Here is a 20,289-nt window from a genome sequence, read left to right as displayed (position 1 = left end):
TTCGAACAAAGCCTGCAATAGAATATGTTTTAGGGCATTGTGTTATACAAAATTTCAATTTTACCAAGTAAACACTATAACTTGGTTAACTTCATCACACATCTAAGGGAATAATGACCTTATCATGTGATTTATTAAGTTGAGAAGAACATTTTTATTTGTTGTTATTTCATTACCATACATTTTCACAGTGGAACCTTGAATAAGAAGGAAGTAATGAGTTTCAATGACAAAGAAGGAATAATATGGATGATGAAATGTGCCTCTACTGTATCTTGTAACCTTTATAAACATTTTATGTTTTGATTATGTTATATGTCTTATTAACTTGAAAATATAATTTCAACACTATATCATCTTATTATCTTTTTACATGTTGCTGGTTGTTTTTTTCTCCATCTTGAGCTAGGAAATCTCTTGTGCCTATCAGCTTTCCACAACAACTCCCCTTTCTTATCTGACTCTATTTTTGTCTTTTTTCCTCTCTCTCCTCTTCCCTCTTTCACCCCCCTAATGAACCTCACACACACCCATGTAAACACACCATCATACACACACCATGACTACACACACACGCCTGTTAGGTTCTACTGGGATTTCACAATGCTGCTGTTTATGGTGGGCAACCTGATCATCATCCCCGTGGGCATCACCTTCTTCAAGGAGGAGACCACTACGCCTTGGATCATCTTCAATGTGGTGTCAGACACTTTCTTCCTCATGGACCTGGTGCTCAACTTTCGCACTGGTATCATCATTGAGGACAACTCGGACATCATTTTGGACCCAAAAACCATTAAGACGAAATACCTTAAGACTTGGTTCATTGTGGACTTTATATCCTCCATTCCAGTGGATTACATATTCCTCATAGTGGAGAAGGGAATCGACTCGGAGGTGTACAAGACTGCTCGAGCGTTGAGGATTGTCCGTTTTACCAAGATCCTTAGTCTTCTGAGACTGTTGAGGCTGTCCAGATTAATACGCTATATTCACCAGTGGGAAGAGGTAAGAGCATGCACATCGTGGTTGTCTGTTCTAGGGGAAATAATTGAGCGGGAAAACAAGTGAAACAAGTGAGAGCAAGTGAAACTAATGCAGGGTTCAAAATGTGTTGGGCTAAGAGGAGCAGCTACAAGATGCATTCAAGCAACCTTGTAAATTTCATCACTTCTGCAAACACACATGTCCACTAACTAAATAACTGTTGCTACTGCTGCCCCCTTCAGTGCGTCCACAAATTAGGTAGTTACTGCAATATAAATCAATACAATCACCAACAAAATGAAACATTGTTGGTGTTGTTTATTAATATAAGCACCAAATATTTGAGTTAACTGACTGTTTTAATAATCAAAACATTTAATGTTAACGCCCATCTCTAGACTGCACTCCCGTAAACATTGTGTTTCATTACACAACTTTTAGCAGCAGAGGGAAAATCGTCAGTGGTTTGCTTAACGTTGCCTGGTGACAAAAAAACAGCCATCTGCATCCCTGCCTCTCCTGCCACCTGCTGAGAAATGTATGTCAGCACAGTGCTTTAACAAACTTTGCATTGTAATTACTGTTATTGTCTCACATCTTCCCTCTGTTTCCCTGTCTGACCTGACAATTCCCACAGGCGGCACCAGGCGGTCTAATAAGCAGCCTATTACCAGGCCAAACACAGTTAATCAATTATGGTGCCAAGAGCAGGTGGGGTAGAGGGCACTGATAATATGCAGCATCAGGGTGCTGTTGAATGTGATTATATATGTCACTAATTGTTCATTTAATGTAATCAGAGAGGCTAGGTAAGCTCACTCTTCTCCAGAGGCCTGACTTGCAGACGCTTGACGTGAAGATGGGTGCGGTTGCTCGCTAGAGTCCTCGGACTGAACTAAAAGATACAGTGCAGCCATTCCTGGCCACTCAGCTCTTATTTACGCTGTGATGGTCGACTTTGTTGGGGGGCCCTGCTCCTGTCTGTCCCCGAAACTCCCTCCTCAAATAAAGAAGAACAGTCTGAGAGACATGCACATCAAAGAGGTCATCAGATCACGCGACTTATCGTTTATGCCAGTATCTGCGGCATGGCGTTGGCATTTTGCAGTGGTGAGCAGTGCAGTGGGGCTCGGCTGTTCACTTGACCTTTGGATAATTGGATTTCTGGAGATATGACGGGACATACACACACATGGAGTGGTGCATGATGGGAAGTGATACTTGGCATGCATGGAGTATTAGAGCGGAGAGTGAGACACTAACACAGGCATTGGCAGTTTTCAAATGCCCCACGATGGGCTGTACAATGTGGCCATAAAGGTTATCACGATAAAACATTTTCACATCTGCTGATATCAGCAGCTATCGCGATAAATGTCCGATGAGTGAAAGTTAAATAAACTCGTAAAATTGTGGTTTCAGATGTTTTTACAGACAGGAAACTACAGAAACGTGTCACTAACAGAAGCATTTCACACATATAAGATCCGAAAGATACAAAACTGTGTTCAGTACTGAAACTGTGTTTCATCTGTCCTCCGTAAAAGGGTCAGACAGTGTCTGTTACTGACCCCCCAAAAAGGTTAAAGCAACATTTAGAAAGCTCAGCTCATGTGATTCATGTCTAGCCTCATTCATCACTACCACACACTAACACTCAGCTGCACTAAGAAATGACCTATTTCTCATTCTTTCATGGAAGATTTTATCAGACAAATTTCTTAATATGAAAAGTCCTGTAACCTCCACAGATTTGCATGTTATTGATAAAACTGCTGCACTGAGACAACCACCACACTGTTATGCAGCAGCCGGGAGGGTCTTTGCTGGAGTTAGTGAGGTGATAGATGATTGGCCTTGGTGACTGTCCAGTGACTCAGAATGATTGATGGGTGAGGCAACATGGACTATGAGTTGTTAAGGATCAGACCGGGCCCTGTCGATCATCATGTGTGTTTGAATGTGTGTATTTGCACAAGTTGGCATGTCTGTCTTGTTGTTAGTCTTTGTGCTGCAGGCTTGCGTGCGTCTGGATTGTGTGTGTGTGTGTGTGTGTGTGTGTTTGAACCACTGATAGATGTCACATGTCTCCATGTAACAGATTTCTTTCCTGCTCCTGCTGTGTTTGATTAGGGACTGATGGGAGCCTGTCTCTCCCACTCATTAATCAAACTTCGGGTAATCCGAAGGAGACTTTGGAGTTGAGTGGATCCCCAGTGATGATTTATTTAAGAAATTTCAGACCCCCCCCCACACAAATACAGAATCAATGCATCTTTTTTTGAAACTGTCTCAGCCCTGATGTAACGCTCCTGCCTTTTTACTGTCTTGCTCCAGATCTTCCATATGACCTATGACTTGGCCAGTGCGGTGATGCGGATCATTAATCTGATTGCTATGATGCTGCTGCTTTGTCACTGGGACGGCTGCCTACAGTTCCTGGTTCCCATGCTGCAGGAATTCCCCTCAGACTGCTGGGTGTCTCTGAACAAGATGGAGGTATGTGTCAGGACAAACACGTCTGTGCATGCAAACTTCACACGTTTCACTCTGGAGCCAGATTTACATCTTGTATTCTGAGCTGAGTGGGGTAGAGGTGATCGCGGTCACAGATTATTGATTGAAGTGTCTCACTGTAATCAGAAAATATTGGCAGAGTGTCAATCAATATGTTGCGGCGGAAGATAAACTATATCAACAGTTGAGAGATCCTCACATCTTAATATGAAGTGTTGCCTGTGGATGAGCTTTATTGTATTCTTTTGAGTCTGAGACATTTTTTAATTTGTCTGGTAAATTAACAATTATTAAATCAAATAGTAATTTAATTATGTCTTATACTTGGCCCAAGGGTGGGTCACGCTACAAGGATGGACTTTTGTCATAGACTATGTTCTCCTTTGAAAGGAGGAGCAGTAATAAATAAATCACTAAAACAGACACTAAAACCAGACTAACAATAAAGAGCCACATCTGGTAGACACAGCAGCGTCCACATAAATACTGACATAAGCATGCACACTTGTTATTCATAGCCTATTGTTCCCAATCTTAGTTCATTGTCTTTCATGCAAAATTAAATTGATAGAGAAATGGTTCTCTGAGGACATCATGCCTGTAACTGTTAAGATACACACTGATCAGCCACATTAAATATTAAAACCAGCAAGTGGTTGTACTGCTGTGGCAGATTTGTGTATTTTTGACTCTCTGAATTCATTAACATTATGAAAAGTAACTGATCCCACAAAATAAGTTCGAAATCACATTATTGATGGTTCACAATTAACTCTTTAAAACAGCTGACTGGTGTATTTAACTACAAAGAAGTATTTCAATTTGGAGCAAAGTGTGCTAAGCTGTGATAGTTGTACACAGCGCACAGCATTTTGGATCAACAGGGTCCACTTTGAACAGAACTGAACAGTTGTCTGTTGAAATGATGCTATTACACATGTAGATAGGACAGTAGTGAAAACACTGCCGATAAGGGAGCAGAGAGATTTAAGTGCACCACTAGATGCCTCCTCCTCAACATAGTGCGGCGATGACAGGAAAGATAAAAGGGGGGGGAAACAGAGGGATTGGGGGGTATAGGGCCAGCCAGCTGCGCTCTTTGTTGCCATGTCTCTCTCAGAGAGATAAAAGCTGGTTGTTTATAGGTCTGTCTGTCAGCCCAGCCTTTTACTGAGCGAGGGGAGACCACACCGCCCCAGACACGAGGCACGCGTCCAAATAGGGTTTAAAGAGATTGGGTCCCGCCACTCGATTGTCAGAGTCGTCAGTGGCTACTTGTAAATTTAAGATTTACATGCTGTATTTCCTGGATGACAACTGTTTCTACTGCTGTACAACAGCAACCCCAATTACAGTAAGTTAATGTGACAACAAGAATACATTGCCTGCATTCTGCATTACATTACATTACATTACATGTCATTTGGCAGACGCTTTTATCCAAAGTGACTTACAATAATCCAAAGCAATTTACAAGTCTCTCTGTCATGTTGGTGAAAGGGAAGGTATTCCTCTTTGTTTAATGTGCCAAGTAGGAAATTACTGCACGTTCACTGGCATTAAGTTGACATTAATGTGGACTCTAGGTCTCAGTGTCAGTATTGTGGGAATATTTGAGGTACAATGAAAGGTGCTTTTCCTACACTATTATAGAACAGAAAAAGAAAACGACGGCGTAAACCCTAATATTTATCATGAGAAAAGAAAATGCAGATGAATGGATGCCACCCTCTAGGGCTGAACAATTAATCGGAATTTTATTGAAATCGCAGTACAGCTTACTGCAATTTTCAAATCGCAGGAGGCGCAATATTTGATGAAGCCAAAATGTGTGTCAAAATATTATTTTCCAAATGAATTGTTTTCTTGATCTATACACATCCTATTCTACAGACTGAAGAGAACATCAGATCTGCCCAAGTATCACACTGTAATCATTTTTAAAATCTGTTTTTCAAATATGTAGTGGAACCACACTGTACAATTCCCTCTGCTAAGCAATTCCCGTCAAAATAATCACAATTAGATATTTATTCAAAACCGTTCAGCCCTAATATTTAAGTATACCTCAGTGTTGTAGAATGATTTGAGAGATTTAGTGACTTGACTCAGTGCAGGTTATGTCCTTGACCATATCCAAACCAAGTCTGATGTCGTGCTTTCCTTTAACTGCAGGTGTTTTCCGTCCACTGAAATACACACTTTCAACTGCAATTATACAAATAAATGCAGTTACTGGATCCTTGTAGTGATGGAATATGAACTTGATAGTATAAAGCTGACATATTATCCCTGCATTAGTGTGGTCGTGTGGCCAAGTGGTCCAAGCCTCTAGATTAATCCTCCTGTCTGTTGCGGGTGGGGGTTTAAATCTCACCGCTGCCAGAAAACTTTATCTCTGTGGAGGTGAGGGTCAAAGGAAAGAGAAGAGCGGTTGGTAACACATCACCGTGGATGCCAACTGCAGTAAAACACCAGCAACAAACAAACAAAACATAAACTGAGAAATACTGTCTCTGGATAAATAAAGAGAGCTGAAATTAAATAATAATAATAATAAAACCATTCCAGCTCCAGTTTGCTGCTTTTATATATTTGTGTAATAACAACAAGATAACCGAGGATAAGTTTTGACTCATGATAAAGATGTTTCCACAATATTTCTCATTTAGTTCCTTCCTTCATTGATTTCTCACGCTTATCATGAAAACAGTTTATTTTGTGTCAAGATATCTTTCATAACATGAATGTATAATGTATAGCAGTGGTCAAAAACTGGCCCGCCAGCATCAGTATGTGGCCCGGCAGATGATTTAACAAATCTGATCTTAAATGATTTGCTTATCTTCACAAACAAATGTTTTAATTTCAGTAATTCTTCAAATTGAAATGATGTACAGTACGAGTACGTATCACACACGCATTTGTCTTTGTAACAAGCTGGTGATTAAAGACAACATCCACATTATTGTTAGCTTAAGGCAGCAAACTTAGGTTTTTTGTTGTATGTACAGTGATGGTCTTCACTCTACGTTAGTGCAACCGTTAGCCTCAGGAAAACTTCAATATTTGTCATGTTAAAAACTGACAGGACACACAAGAGGACAACACTACAGTGAGTAGAGTACACAGGATGATGATATTGAGGGACGACAGATCACTGGCTCCTCCATTGCTCTGTCCCTGCGTATAATCAGAGACACTGAGTCTCTAGAGAGCCGTCACTCTCAAACTAAAGTATCAGCCTGGCATGTTATAGTCTGCCTACAGCCACCTGAGACCGACCCCCTATTGAGCGCATGACAACTTGTAATATTAGCCAGTGCGCCGCAGCCAAACCATCCATCAAACTTCACACTGTACAGAGACTCCACAGGCAGGACCCACTGAGGGCACACGCTGTAACTCAGAATGACATCCTCCAACCAGTAATTGGACTTGGTGGAAGTTGCAAAAAACCTCAGGGTAATTTTGTTGTTTTTGTGTTACGCTTCCAGCTTCCATTTAATTTATATCCAGCATTTTACACAGAAATTTACAAAGCTTTGTCATCTGGAAACTTATTTTCCATGGTGTTGTTTGGCAGCACAGCACTGCTGTGTTAGTGGAGACTAGTGTTTACTGGGTAATAAGAGTGAAAACAACCCTATCTCACACACGTCACAGAGACAGTACTCTACTATCATCTATTTCTGGTACTAGCAGAGAAGCATTGCTATGGATGCTGTTAAATCTCTTTATTAAGATTAATTCCCTTACCTTAAACTATCTTTTTACCTAAGAAAACCTGTATGCCACTCAGAAAGATGACTTTCAACACCACTGAGGATGAAATAATGCCCTTAGGCAGTGTTTGAGTAAAATGTTTTAAAATGTTTTAAAATAATGTTTATTTATGTTTTTCTTATATATACACACTTGATTGGATTTTTAATGACAGACGGTCAAGGGACTGTACATGATCACTTCATGGACCTTGATTTTCTACATGAAAATAATACATTTTGAAAAATGTAACCAAAGAAACAAAGTCTTGTCATGTTGTAATTTTAAATTTCCAAGTATTACAATGAGTGCCCTGTAAAGGCTTAGCATTAATCAAATATTATCACCATCTGGTGCTGGAAGTTGCAAATTTGATTTGATCTAAGCTAACTAGGCCTGCAGCAACACATAGACATATGGAACTGAAAAATGCTGACCAGCCTCTATAAATGGACAAGAAATTGGAAAAAATTAGATTATCTTTGTCCCACTGGAAAAATAATGTGTTTTTGTTCAGAAGGATCTCATTGTGCAGGCAGTGCTACAATATCCCACTCAGAAGAGGAAGCACTGCACTTGAATATAACTCAAGCAGCAGTTTATGTCGACATCTAAATGTTTCGAAGATTAAGCAGTGATATGGTCACAGTGAAAACAAATACTTTCCTGCAATTGATCCACTCCCCACGTCACTCATGCTTCTGACAGAGTGGGTGAATGGGATCACGGATCACCTCATGAGGGTAAAGAAATGAAGCAAATTCAGAAGCTAAAGGTAAAAATGTAACAGGAGAAAGCACTCAGAGAACACAAACCTCCACCTAGGCTGCTCAGTTTTATATGCAGATCACCACCAAAATCGAATAATTTTTTCCTTGGGCCATGACCGACATCAAATTTTAATCAGCATCTGTCTTGAACTATTTGAGTTACGCCGCCAGCATTCAGCAAAACACAGGCTGAAACATAACCTCAGTGACTACATAGTGATTTCCACATGCATGTAATGCATTATGAAGGACCACGATCAAATCTGAAAGAAACTATTTTAATTTGTTTTTATGAATGGTTTAGGTGGAGACAAAATGCAATAGAAGCAGACTACATGTTACACATTAATACATTAAATCAACATAAATGCCACATTTCCAACATCCATTTTCATTCTTTACGGTTCATAATTTCCCTGACTGTGCCCTCTTCTTCTTCTTCTTCTGCAATAGTTTGATGAACTAGCATTATCATACTGTGCTGGTCGTGGATGGAAACATTTATTAATCCACAATTTGTTGATTTCCTTGATCAAAATGTCTTTAAATTTCCCTCTCTTACTTATTCATAGTCAGTAAGCTTAAATATAAAGCATATCTGTCACAGAGAAGAGAGAACCTGCAGAAGTGCATTATCACGTACTTGAGAGAGTTAGATAAAATATTAACACCACTTTTGATGCCATTATGTAAACTATAAAGCTACTGTCAGGTCGCTATTTGCTGAGTTAAGCATGAGAAATCCATGTCAACTCCACAGATTATAAAGAAACCACACACTCGCAAGTGAGCCGAGGGAAGAAAGAGACAGGGGGAGTGAAAGGAGGAGACAGAGGTGACTGCAGAATACACTCAGATAAGCCATTGTAATTTAAACTAGTGGGCTAGGCCCGAGGGCTTGTTACATGTGCGTTTGTTATCTTCTGATATTTGTAAAGCTTATCATCTGTCCGACACATAGAATGATTGGTCATTCAGTTGTTGTTTTTTTTGTGTGTGACTTCATTTTCTGTTATCTGCTCATTCATGTCTCTATCGTTTCTTCGTCAACTGTACCTATCACTCCAACAGAGTGCAGCAGTCCATCAAGCCTCAGTACAGGGAGATGAGTACCGAGGACAAGAGACAGGGAAGTCTTTGGGTGCACCTCAGATTATTAAGCTATGATAGTGCTATGGCACGAGGCGTGGTGATATTGATCATTCCATTTGGTGCAGAAATGAGTGATGAATCTGAATGGATGTGGAGATTTCCCGATTTTCCTGTAGTTGGGATCTAAATATTTAGACAGCTGATTTGGAGCTGATGTTTGTGATAATCATCAGCCACAGATGTACTTTATTGTTTGTGTTAATTACCTCCACCAAGACTGTCATGTTTTCTTGGCTGCATTTGTCTGTCTGTCTGAATAATAAAAGTCCTAATTGGATTAAATCTTCTGGAGAGAAGAAAGAGATCATCCAAGTATGGTGGTAATCTGGGATTTCGATGTGAAGCGCATTTACACAGTGGCAACCAGTTATGACTCATAAGTTGTGTCACTTATAAGAAACCCGGAGATTTGCGATTGGGTTGGTGCTATCATCATCATCATCATCATCATCATCATCATCATCATCAAACTTGGAAAAATATGATTGCAGCCAGGCAAATTAAAAATGACCTGATACAACACAATGGAAAAGACCCGACTCACCATGCAGAACATGCAGATGCAAGATAATTTTAAATGCTGAAATGTTAAATAAAACCTGCTGAATCTGGCAGATACATTTAAAGTCAGTGCATCATCAGCCAATATCAAACTGACAATCTGCTGCTAATGGAGATGGTGATCAACAAAGCAGTGGATAGTTCCCAAGATGAAGCCCCCTGTTGAGAGTTGTGAAGATCTCTCTCTCTCTCTCTCTCTCTCTCTCTCTCTCTCTCTCTCTCTCTCTCTCTCTCTCTCTTTTACCAATGCTATTTCAGAATCAAAGTGCTCATCGTTCATCTATTATTCAATCTATTTCACTCCACTGTTTTCTTTCTGTTTTCACATACACCAGTTAGTCTCAAATATGACTTGGTTGAGCTGTATTTATTTTTGGACCCTACATTTTCTTCGGTTCATGACAGAGCAGTGACTCTGTGTGTGTGTGTGTGTGTGTGTGGTTCTTTGATGTTGTGGATGACAATTGTTATACGGAGACATATGGTGTGAACGATGGTCCTTCCTTTTTTTTTTTACATCTAACTAATAAGTTATTATTGATTAATCCATTATACAGTGAAGTATAAAAATGCCTGCCGCAGTTTTCCCGTGGCTAAAAGAGATGCAGAAAGAAAACCACGATATTCAAAAGTCAAGGTATCATAAAGACTGTGAACATTTTCTGTCACGTATTTGTTCTTTTGTGTCGTGATGAAATGTTTCCTGTCTCATTGTTGTGCAAACAGAAAATAATAACAAAAGAATAAAAAAACAACTGCAACTGCAAAGCTAAATATATGACACATGATTAAAATCTCGTACTTGAAAAATATATAATCTCTTAAAAAGAAAGTCTTAAAATATGTTTTTACACTTATGAAGGGAGGAAAACATGCCCACTGGCGTAACGTTTTCGATTCAGTTTTTCTGTGATACCCAATCAGCATCAAGTAGTTGTGTGTCTTTTACCTACCTGTGACTGCAGTTGGACATACTTGAATAAAACAGTAAGTTTAGAAATCACACGACTGAAATGTCACTGAAGCTTTTGCATTTTGCTCTGCTGGAAAAACAGTGGGCAAGAGGAGGAGTGTGTGGACTGATAGAAAACAGCAACATTCCTCCACTGAGAGCAAGAAGATAATATTCCTACAATATTGCATTTGCAGCAGCAATGAAATACCTCCATATCAACAGCTATTGGCTCTCTTTAATGATCAAATTACGCCTTGTTATCCTTCGGTGGTGCCATGAACTGTTGCCTGACGTATTGATTATCTTAGTGAACTCAGCCCCAATATTGCTAAACAGCACACATATAAAAAGAAATTTGTGATTCATGTGAATGGGAACCCCACTCTTCAGTAACACGGCCCCTCCCCCTCTGGCTTCATGTGAGCATTCAGCTGTGTTTGTGATGGCACGATAGCCCGAAGGAAGTGATATTTCAGAGCTATGATTGCAATGCCAAGATATTTTCTGATTATCATCAGAATCTCATCCACGCCTCGTCTGAGGAGTGTTGGCTCACAGAGACAATGAAATAACACTGAGTCTTTATTTACATTTGAATTAGGATTCGTTTTATTTGCACACACGGAACACACCACTGGTGAACACACACACACACAGGAGCAGTGAGCAGCACTTATTATCTGCACCCAGGGAGCAATGGTGGTTGGATACCTTGCTCAGGGGCACTCCAACCCCTGACCTGTCCCGGGATTTGAATCACCGAACCTCCAGTTACAAGACCACTTCCCTTCCACTCGACCATGGGCTGCCACAGAACTTTTTTTTTGGGGAAGGCATGAAAGGATTCATAATTTCTCAACCAATATAAATAATACAGTTAACATGAAAACAGTCTGTGATCTGTCCTGGCTCCAGACAGACAGCTGTATTCACACTGACCAGCTGTCACCACCTGCAGTAGGTCCCTGCTCACAGTTCTAGAGGACATACATAATGAGTTCTCATTATCATTGCACTTGGAGGAAATCATTTCCAAACAGTCTCTACTTTCCTGATTAGGCCTCGAAGGATTCCCCTGTTGTCTTTTCTACTTCCTCCCTTCCTTCTTCCTTCTAACGCAACTCTGTCCCTTGACTTCTAATTTGCACAAGTGCTGCTGTGACCCTTCTGTCCTCAGTGTCTTTCCTCTGGTTCTCTGCTCACGACATGTCTTTTTTAAAAATGTAACCTCGATGCCTCCTAAACCGTTTGCTTGTGTTTCCTTCCAATCTCTCCACAGAACGACACGTGGTCAGAGCTCTACTCCTTTGCTGTATTCAAAGCAATGAGCCACATGCTGTGCATCGGTTATGGCCGGCAAGCCCCGGAAAGTCTGTCCGATATCTGGCTCACCATGCTGAGTATGATTGTAGGAGCTACTTGCTATGCTGTTTTCATTGGCCATGCAACGGCTCTCATCCAGTCCCTGGACTCCTCCAGACGTCAGTATCAGGAGAAGGTGAGGAGTAAATTGTCACTGTCTCATTTTAAATCATTTTTTGTTTTTCTATGAGCCTGGCTCATGCCAGACTGCAGCTCAGTCTCACTTGAGATATCCAGATTGAGTCTGGCAAGGGTGCAAGGCGGGACCAATGGACGTAGATGAAAAATGCCTCTGCACTTAATTGGATAGACCTACAACCAATCAGACCAGTGATCCGGAAGATGTATGCAGAGCGAGCGTGAACGTGTCAACAAACATGTTTGTTATAGTTTTCTAGAAGAGATGGCTATCTTGTAATGGTGTCTAACGACTTTTTGCCCGGGGGAGCTCCGAAGTAGGTCACTTAAAATGGAAGCAAACCGAATCGAAAGGCAGCTGCTCTTTGGCGGCTGCCATGTTGGATGTAAACAAGAGCTGCTAGACGTCGCTTCTCTGTCATCATCTGGTGAACTGCGCTGGCCTCTGAAACCCAGACAGGATGTAAACACTCTCCCGACTCTCTCGCTGCCATTTCCGTCTACGTCTTTGTTGGTTTATTTACCGCGTTTACGCAGGTGGAGCTGTTCTCTGTTTGTCTGGTAACTATTTACACTTCAATGCGTAATGCACACCTTTGCTGGTGTGCCCGTTTAGGCTGCTGTAGAAACATGGCTGTGCAATGCACAGACCTTTTATTTTAATAAAAACATACAAACATTCATTTTCTATGACTTTATCCTCTACATGAGGGTCACGGGGGGGTGGAGCCTAACCCAGTACAAACATACTTGCCAACGAACCCTCCTAGATTTTACACACTGGAAACACTGACAGTAACTTGCATGATTAGCATATGTAACCAAAGATTAACTTCATGTCATATCGGGTTACGGTTTTAAGACATTAATGATGAAGATTGTACGGTCAATAAAAAAGAACTTCACTCCACTCATAGTCAAAGACTAACATGGAGTGATCATTCTACATTTTAAAGGTGTAGTACTCGGTTGCCGGACACACGGTTGGTGTAGCAGTTAGCACTCTTGCCTTTGCAGCAAGACCCGGGGTCACGACCCGGTCGGAAAAAGGGCCTTTCTGCATGGAGTTTGCATGTTCTCCACGTGTGTGCGTGGGTTTTCTCTGAGTTCTCCGGTTTCCTCCCACAGTCCACATTAGGGGATTAGGTCAATTGGTCACTCTAAATTGCCCTGGGTGTGAGTGTGAGAGTGGATGGTTGTTTGTCTCTATGTGTCCCTGTGATGGACTGGCGACCTGTCCAGGGTGAACCTCGCATATCGCCCTATGTCAGCTGGGATTGGAACCCCTGCCACCCTCATGAGGAAGATAAAGTGGTAGCAGATGGAAGGATGGATGGATGGATGGATGGTACTCAGTGGCCTAATGGTGGATGTCAGTGACTCCTTTTAGTTGATTAAAACAAAGGTGCGTTCATTAAATTATTAAATATTTGAAGTTCATAAATCAGACCACAAATCTTCTCCTTTATGAAATTCTATGAAATTAATATGAATTTCCTTTTTTTTTTAAAAAGTGTCAAATTATGCATAAAACAACTTCAAATTTAAAATTGAATATGCAACAGCATCTGGCCACAGCAACATATTATGTTGGACTGTGTGCGTTGTCACGAGATGGTATTTTAGACGTGTCTTAAAGCAGTGATGGGGATCAGAGCCTCGCTGAGCAGCGGCGCTGCAGCAGTGGTCTGTGGTGGTAACAGTGCAGCCTCTGTTTCTAAGCAGAGTCTCGCCGGCTGGGGAGCAGGGGGAGTGTTGCTGGCTTTCAGCAGCCAATCAGATGCTGCGGGTGTGTTCAGCCAGGTAGAGCTACGTCGCCTGGGGCCGTGTGTGTGTGTGTGTGTGTGAGAGAGAGAGAGAAAGAGAGGATGATATGATGTCCCCTTGGGCACCAGTAGAATTGATGAGGCAGCAGACCTGTGTGTCCTGCCAATGTCATCCTGAAGGTGACGTAAGCAACCATGGCCGCCTTTTCACTCACTCTCTCTCGCTGTCTCTCTCCCTCCCTCTTTCCCCCGTCCTGATCACTCACACACAGACTCTTAATCTACCTACATTCTGTATCATCCCCTATATGCATCTTAAACTACCCCTCCTTACATTATCCCTTCATCTTAACCTCTTAAATATCTGACTTCCTCCTCTATCTCCCTCTTGACTTCACCCCCACATGTGTCTCCTTTCCATCCAGATCTGGGCGTATGTCTCCTTTTCTCTTCTCCTGCCTCTATCCATCTTCTCTGGTAGTGGTGTCCTTGAGAGGTACAGTGCTATAGCTAACCGGGTGCTGCAGGGAGTGAAGAGAGGGGGAGGGGGAACCTGTGGGAGACAGAAGGGCCTTGATGTCGGCAGCTCAAGTCCCAGCTCACTGTGAGATATTTAAAGAGTGTGTTTCTCTCTGTTTACACTGTTTTGGTCTGGGCAGAGTTGTGTGAAACTTGTAGGATTCTATGTGCGTTGTTGCTGCTATAAATCATGGTTTCCGAGAGATGAAGATTCAGCAAGTCTGGCGCTCTCCTCGTTACTGCGTGGACTGAAGTTAAAAGGCGAGAGACAAATGTACTGTGTTTTGTCTGTGCGCAGTAAGTCTTTTATGCACAAGAGCTGGGATGAAGAACGTTTCATTTATGCTTTCGCAACATCATTTTGTTCACAAATCTGTGTGTATACGCACACACGTCTTCATCCCACCCCAGAATATTATATTCTGTCCAAATCCACAGCACCTTTTTTTTTCTGACCAGTTGTAAGATTTTCTGCTGCTCTGTGAGGATTAGTATTTGAGCTGAAGATGTATTTATTTTTAAAAGCTGCTAAGCAGAAAAATGCCAGTCATGATGCCAGTGAGGGTGACGCTGATGCGGCTTGGTGAATTTACGTCACCTCCAGAGAGGAATGAGACAGAGAGAGATAGAGAGAGAGAGAGAGAGAGAGAGAGAGAGAGAGAGAGAGAGAGAGAGAGAGAGAGAGAGAGAGAGAGAGAGAGAGAGTAATTTCTATCATTTAGAACATGTTAGAACAGGTCTGCAGGCAGGTGAAGCTGGAGCCACCATTGTGTGGAGGTTTCCATTTCAGCCCAGCGGTGATGTCATACTTTCACAATCCATGCAGGCTTCGGTTTAGGGAGATTAGGGAGGTTAGATTCGGCCTGGTGGTTTTTTGGTGCAAAGACGTGTGAGTTATTTTTACACATAGCAGAGAAAGACAGAGAAAGAAGCAGAGTCAGATTTCACGATTGTCGATCTCACTGTCTGCCTCAGAAACCACACAGGTGTTTTCACTCTTTTACCTCTTAGTCTCATTCTGAATTTATGCACCACTGGCTGAATAAGAGGAAGAGTAATTTATTCTGATTCAGTAATAGAGGCTTGTCTGTTGATGGCTCTGTAGGTAGACATATCATGACTGTCAGAAAATCCTGATACAGCTGGGAGGCTGATGTGAACTATTCTGTCTGTTGTCCCAGTTTGAAATGACTGTCTAACAATATAAAGTAGATGAGACGTGTACAGGGATATACAGGCATATTGTGCGTGATTGACATTAGCTCAGGTGGGAGAGGTTACACTTTTTTTACAGGTTCTATAACAGGTTGTGAAATTGGTTTCACACTCTTTAAATTCAACCTGAAGCATGTGATTGTAAGTCTAAAAATATGTCTATTCAAGCTTATGAGAATGTACTACTTTGGAAAAACACTGTTAGCGTTAATGATACAGAATAATTCCTAAGTTTCTGCATGAAGGTGAATTGCTGATCCACTGTCTCGACTTGACTGTAGAAAATACTTTGACATTTCTAAGTTTTATTGAGTGGAGAAAGAGTGAGCGATTGCTCGTTATCCTACAGACCATTTATCCAATGGCAACCGTCCAAAATGGCATCTATATTTGTTTACACTTTTGTCCATGTGAAGAAGTCTCCTGTAGAGTCTTCCGCCTGCCTCACACGCACGATGGACTCCTCTAACTAATCAACATTTAAGGCAAGAGCAGCTAAATTAATCTGACGCTAAATTATCCATGAATATGGTTTTATACTAAATCAACTCCTCTTTCTCTAGGGACACATTTCAGACAGCAATCTGAGGTCCCCGCCGTGATGTGCTACCTTCCCCCCTGCTTTTTCTGTCTCTGCGCTGATCAAACCTTCAACAGCAGAGACGTGTGTTCTCGCTGGTAGCTCCCGTCGTTCATAGCCAGGCTGACATTACAGAGTTCACCAGGGTTTAGTGTCCCTTTGGTTGTGGCAAATGATAATGAATTCACTACTCTGCTAGTGTCTGATGTACAAACCTGCATCATTCTGTCTTCTTTGTCTCTCCCTTTGTCTGAACACTAGGTTTTTCACTGTTTCCTCAGAAGCAGTGTTTCATCTAATGAGTCTTTGTACTGACACCCCTCAGTGTGTTGTTCCTCCCCCTGCACACAGCTTCCAATGGAAGACAAGCTCAAGTTTCTCCTCTTTGATGGGACCCAAACTAAATTAATGGCTCATTGTGTACGAATTTGTGATATTTAATGGCGAGACTGCAGGTTCTAACAAACGGAGGATTCAGAGTGAAACACACTCTTTACCAGAAAGGATGTCATTTTTCTTACTTTCCTTATTTGCTTCCACACAAAATACAAACTTTGGCTGGTTGGTCCATTCAGGCTGCTGTAGAAACAGGATGGCAGCACAAATACAGACTCATGCTGACTCATGCCACTGAGCTCCTAAATGTTCCACACTGGATCTTTGAAAGTAAGAAAGGCATAAAGAGAAAGGTCAGAAAGCTGCCTGGGTCAGTAGTTCATGGGCTTAAAAGTAGAACAATTACGTTTAAAACAAACACTCGGAATGACACATTAAAAAATACAGTACAAAAGCATGGCAAAATGTCAGCAGAGCTTTTTGTTGCACACACACTGTCATGAAATGACACAGAAAGTGGACGTCATTTTAACTCCCATATGTGTGTTTATCTGTGGCCTCTGGGTGACATAGTATATGGCTTTTACAGTGCAGTCATTAAATGCCACCATGCGGTTTCCCCTCAACGCAAGAGTATCCCACACGCTCGGCTTTTCCATTCTGTGAAAGAATCACCAGCTGCAGCAATATGATACGTGGCGTAAAGAGCTGCGAGACAGGGTCATATCTCCAGGCCACTCTCCATCTGCAGAGTTATTTATGTGTATGTCTACACTGTACATAATGTCTATGTTAAGTAGCAGAAGGATGCAGAGTGTCTATGGTCTAAAATGACTCTAGATCATCTTAATCTGTTAATATGTCTCTCTCCTGGGCACAAGGAGTCTGTCTCTTCCTTGTTAATAAACATAGCAATTTATCAGATGCTTGAGAGGATCCAGAGGTTGTAATATGTGTGCAGGTGGAGTTCATTAGTTTTATTGTAAGGGCTGGGATTGGACAATTCTGTATTGGCTATTTCAGCCAGCTCTAGCCTATTTGAATTACTTTATTTATTCTTTTTGGTGTTTGGGTTTAGTTGTAAAAAAAACATTTTTTAAACTCACTATGAAAATCCAATAAACAGTTGGAAAAAGACGATGCTGCAGAAGTGAAGTGAACCTGGGACATGTCAGAGAATATGACTTGATTCCTGCTGTCGGTGTTTGCAGTTATCCTCCACCACACAATTGATTTTAAGGACCGATGGGATAAAGGTGTGTATGCAGGACGAGGTCCTCGAGTCACGACCACATAGTGTGTGAGCTGAGCTGTTTTGGACAGATTTATACAGGTGCAGTGTATCACTCTGGTCTTGTCAAGCTTTCCATCTGAGCTACGACTGAAGTGCGCTGTCTGACAGCAAAGAACGAGCACAAATCTTTTCCTGTGCACACGTAACTGTGTGTTGTGTTTACCGCCTGGCCAGGTACTGTAGCTCTCACGCGCTCAGTGGTCACTCTGGGATGGATTGCGATTAGCATATCTCAACAATAGCAGCTGATTGTTTGTGATGTTGCCATGGAGCCTACACTCTTTATTGATCTGGCATTGATTCACTTCTAGGTAGCACTGATCAAAGAAGGAGTGTGTTCATCTCAGTTGACAGGTGAAGGGCGTGAGTTAGCACTCTTCTGTGCGGTTGTTTGTGTTGTCTTTGTTGACTGTCTGGAACACTTACTGTGACTAATAAGTAGTGTCCCTTTTTAACGCTATAGTTTGTGGTGCCGTTGAATTGTAATGTGTTCAAATATTACAGAACACTCAGTGTAATTCCAACAGTAGGATAAATTACAGCCTCTTTTAAACTTGTGTTATAAACCGAAAGTCACAATTATGGAGGGGCTGCTGTATTAGACTGAATTTAGGTATTAATATATTTCAAACCATTACTCATTATTCAAAGTCCTCTCGGTACAGCATAGGTCATATGTGAATTTCAGTTGTTTCTATGTAGGAGACAGACCTACAGCAACAGTGCACATGTCCATCTATTAGTCTTTTTTTTATACCTACATATAAATACTATTTAAAATCAGCTGGGCACTGTAGTTATTAGATTCAAATACAAGGCCAAATAGTGCTTTTTGTGGGGACTTTTTTGTGGTCAGTGTTTGTGGGACTGAATAAGACACATGTTCTGATAAACATAAGAAAAGGAACATGCCACCTATCACAATTACTTGCACCAAGATATCAGTTATGTCAAACTTTCTTTTCAAAGAATATACTTAAAAGATGTAAAGATTAATTGTTTGTGTGTGTGTGTTTTTACATGATTTGCACCTCTGCTATAATGCAATCCATAGCATGCTGATTGTGGGTGCATAAGATCTCTTTGCAGCAGTTTTAAAAGTCATTATAAACTGAATTAACAGAACGTTTTCTCTGTCCATCCCACTCCCTCTTAGTACAAACAAGTGGAGCAGTATATGTCCTTCCACAAGCTGCCTGCCGACTTCAGACAGAAAATCCATGACTACTATGAGCACAGATACCAGGGCAAGATGTTTGACGAGGAGAGCATTCTGGGAGAACTCAGTGAGCCTCTCAGAGAGGTAACACACAATAACACACACCATTCTCACATTTAAATATCAATTTCTAATTTTGTGAAATACACTATTTGTTTTCAATCCTGGACAAGATGATATGATTATCAATGCTTACAAGGGATCCTCAGTCAAGACATTGATATATTTCATTTTCTCTTCCTGCGTCTTTTCCTAGGAAATTGTCAACTTCAATTGTCGCAAGCTGGTGGCGTCCATGCCGCTGTTTGCCAACGCGGAGCCCAACTTTGTGACAGCCATGTTGACCAAGCTGCACTTTGAGGTTTTCCAGCCACATGATTACATCATAAGGGAGGGCACAATTGGAAAGAAAATGTACTTTATCCAGCATGGAGTCTGCAGCGTTATTACCAAGGGCACCCTTGCTATGAAACTCTCTGATGGCTCTTATTTTGGAGGTAGGAATCCGTTTGTAACTTCCACATGTTTTTTTTTTCTCTGTGTGTTTAAAACTTTCTTAAGCTGTTTTACTTTCTCTCCTCGTTTCAGAAATCTGTTTATTGACGAGGGGTCGGCGGACAGCCAGCGTGCGAGCAGAGACTTACTGTCGACTCTATTCTCTGTCTGTTGACCACTTTAATGAGGTGCTGGAGGAATACCCTATGATGAGACGAGCCTTTGAGACTGTTGCCATTGACCGTCTGGACCGAATAGGTAAAAAATAAAGAAAAAGTATAGATTCACAGCGGATTATATTGCAGTGAAATTGTACATGTAAGATTAGAGCCTGGCATATGGGCCTAAAATCTGTATCAGACCATGTGCAATGCACCCAGACTAGCTTGAGTCTGACTCTAGTCTGACTGAACATATACATAAGTAGTAATTCAACTCCCAATCATATTATCTTTGGCAAATATGATTTATTACAGTTTCATTTGGACTTGCGTGAAATTACGTACTATATGTTTAAATCAGGAAAAGTTTCCATTGTATCAATGTTGAAATATGCAGTACAGTAGGCTGTATTACTCCCTCTGAACATCAGAGTACAGGGTGACACGTCCATTCCTCTGGGCTTGTTCTGCTGAAGAATGTACCTGGGCTCAGGATA

At 41.3% G+C, this 20,289-nt stretch overlaps 1 protein-coding gene across 1 annotated transcript in view; it reads left to right on the top strand.

Annotated features, from left to right (window-relative positions):
* LOC131466110 (potassium/sodium hyperpolarization-activated cyclic nucleotide-gated channel 2-like) overlaps positions 1-20,289 on the top strand; it is a 29,836-nt gene that overhangs the window by 3,190 nt on the left and 6,357 nt on the right. Inside the window, exons 2-7 of the mRNA XM_058639243.1 lie at positions 585-1,008; positions 3,325-3,486; positions 11,987-12,205; positions 19,074-19,220; positions 19,393-19,633; positions 19,725-19,889. Of these exons, the coding sequence (XP_058495226.1) occupies positions 585-1,008; positions 3,325-3,486; positions 11,987-12,205; positions 19,074-19,220; positions 19,393-19,633; positions 19,725-19,889 (1,358 nt within the window). The remainder of the gene's footprint in view (positions 1-584; positions 1,009-3,324; positions 3,487-11,986; positions 12,206-19,073; positions 19,221-19,392; positions 19,634-19,724; positions 19,890-20,289) is intronic.

This window comes from Solea solea, chromosome 1 (assembly GCF_958295425.1).
Source record: "Solea solea chromosome 1, fSolSol10.1, whole genome shotgun sequence".
Lineage (NCBI taxonomy): Eukaryota > Metazoa > Chordata > Actinopteri > Pleuronectiformes > Soleidae > Solea > Solea solea.
The sequence above is the reverse complement of the archived record's forward strand: the minus strand, read 5'-3'. Positions and strand labels throughout refer to the sequence as shown.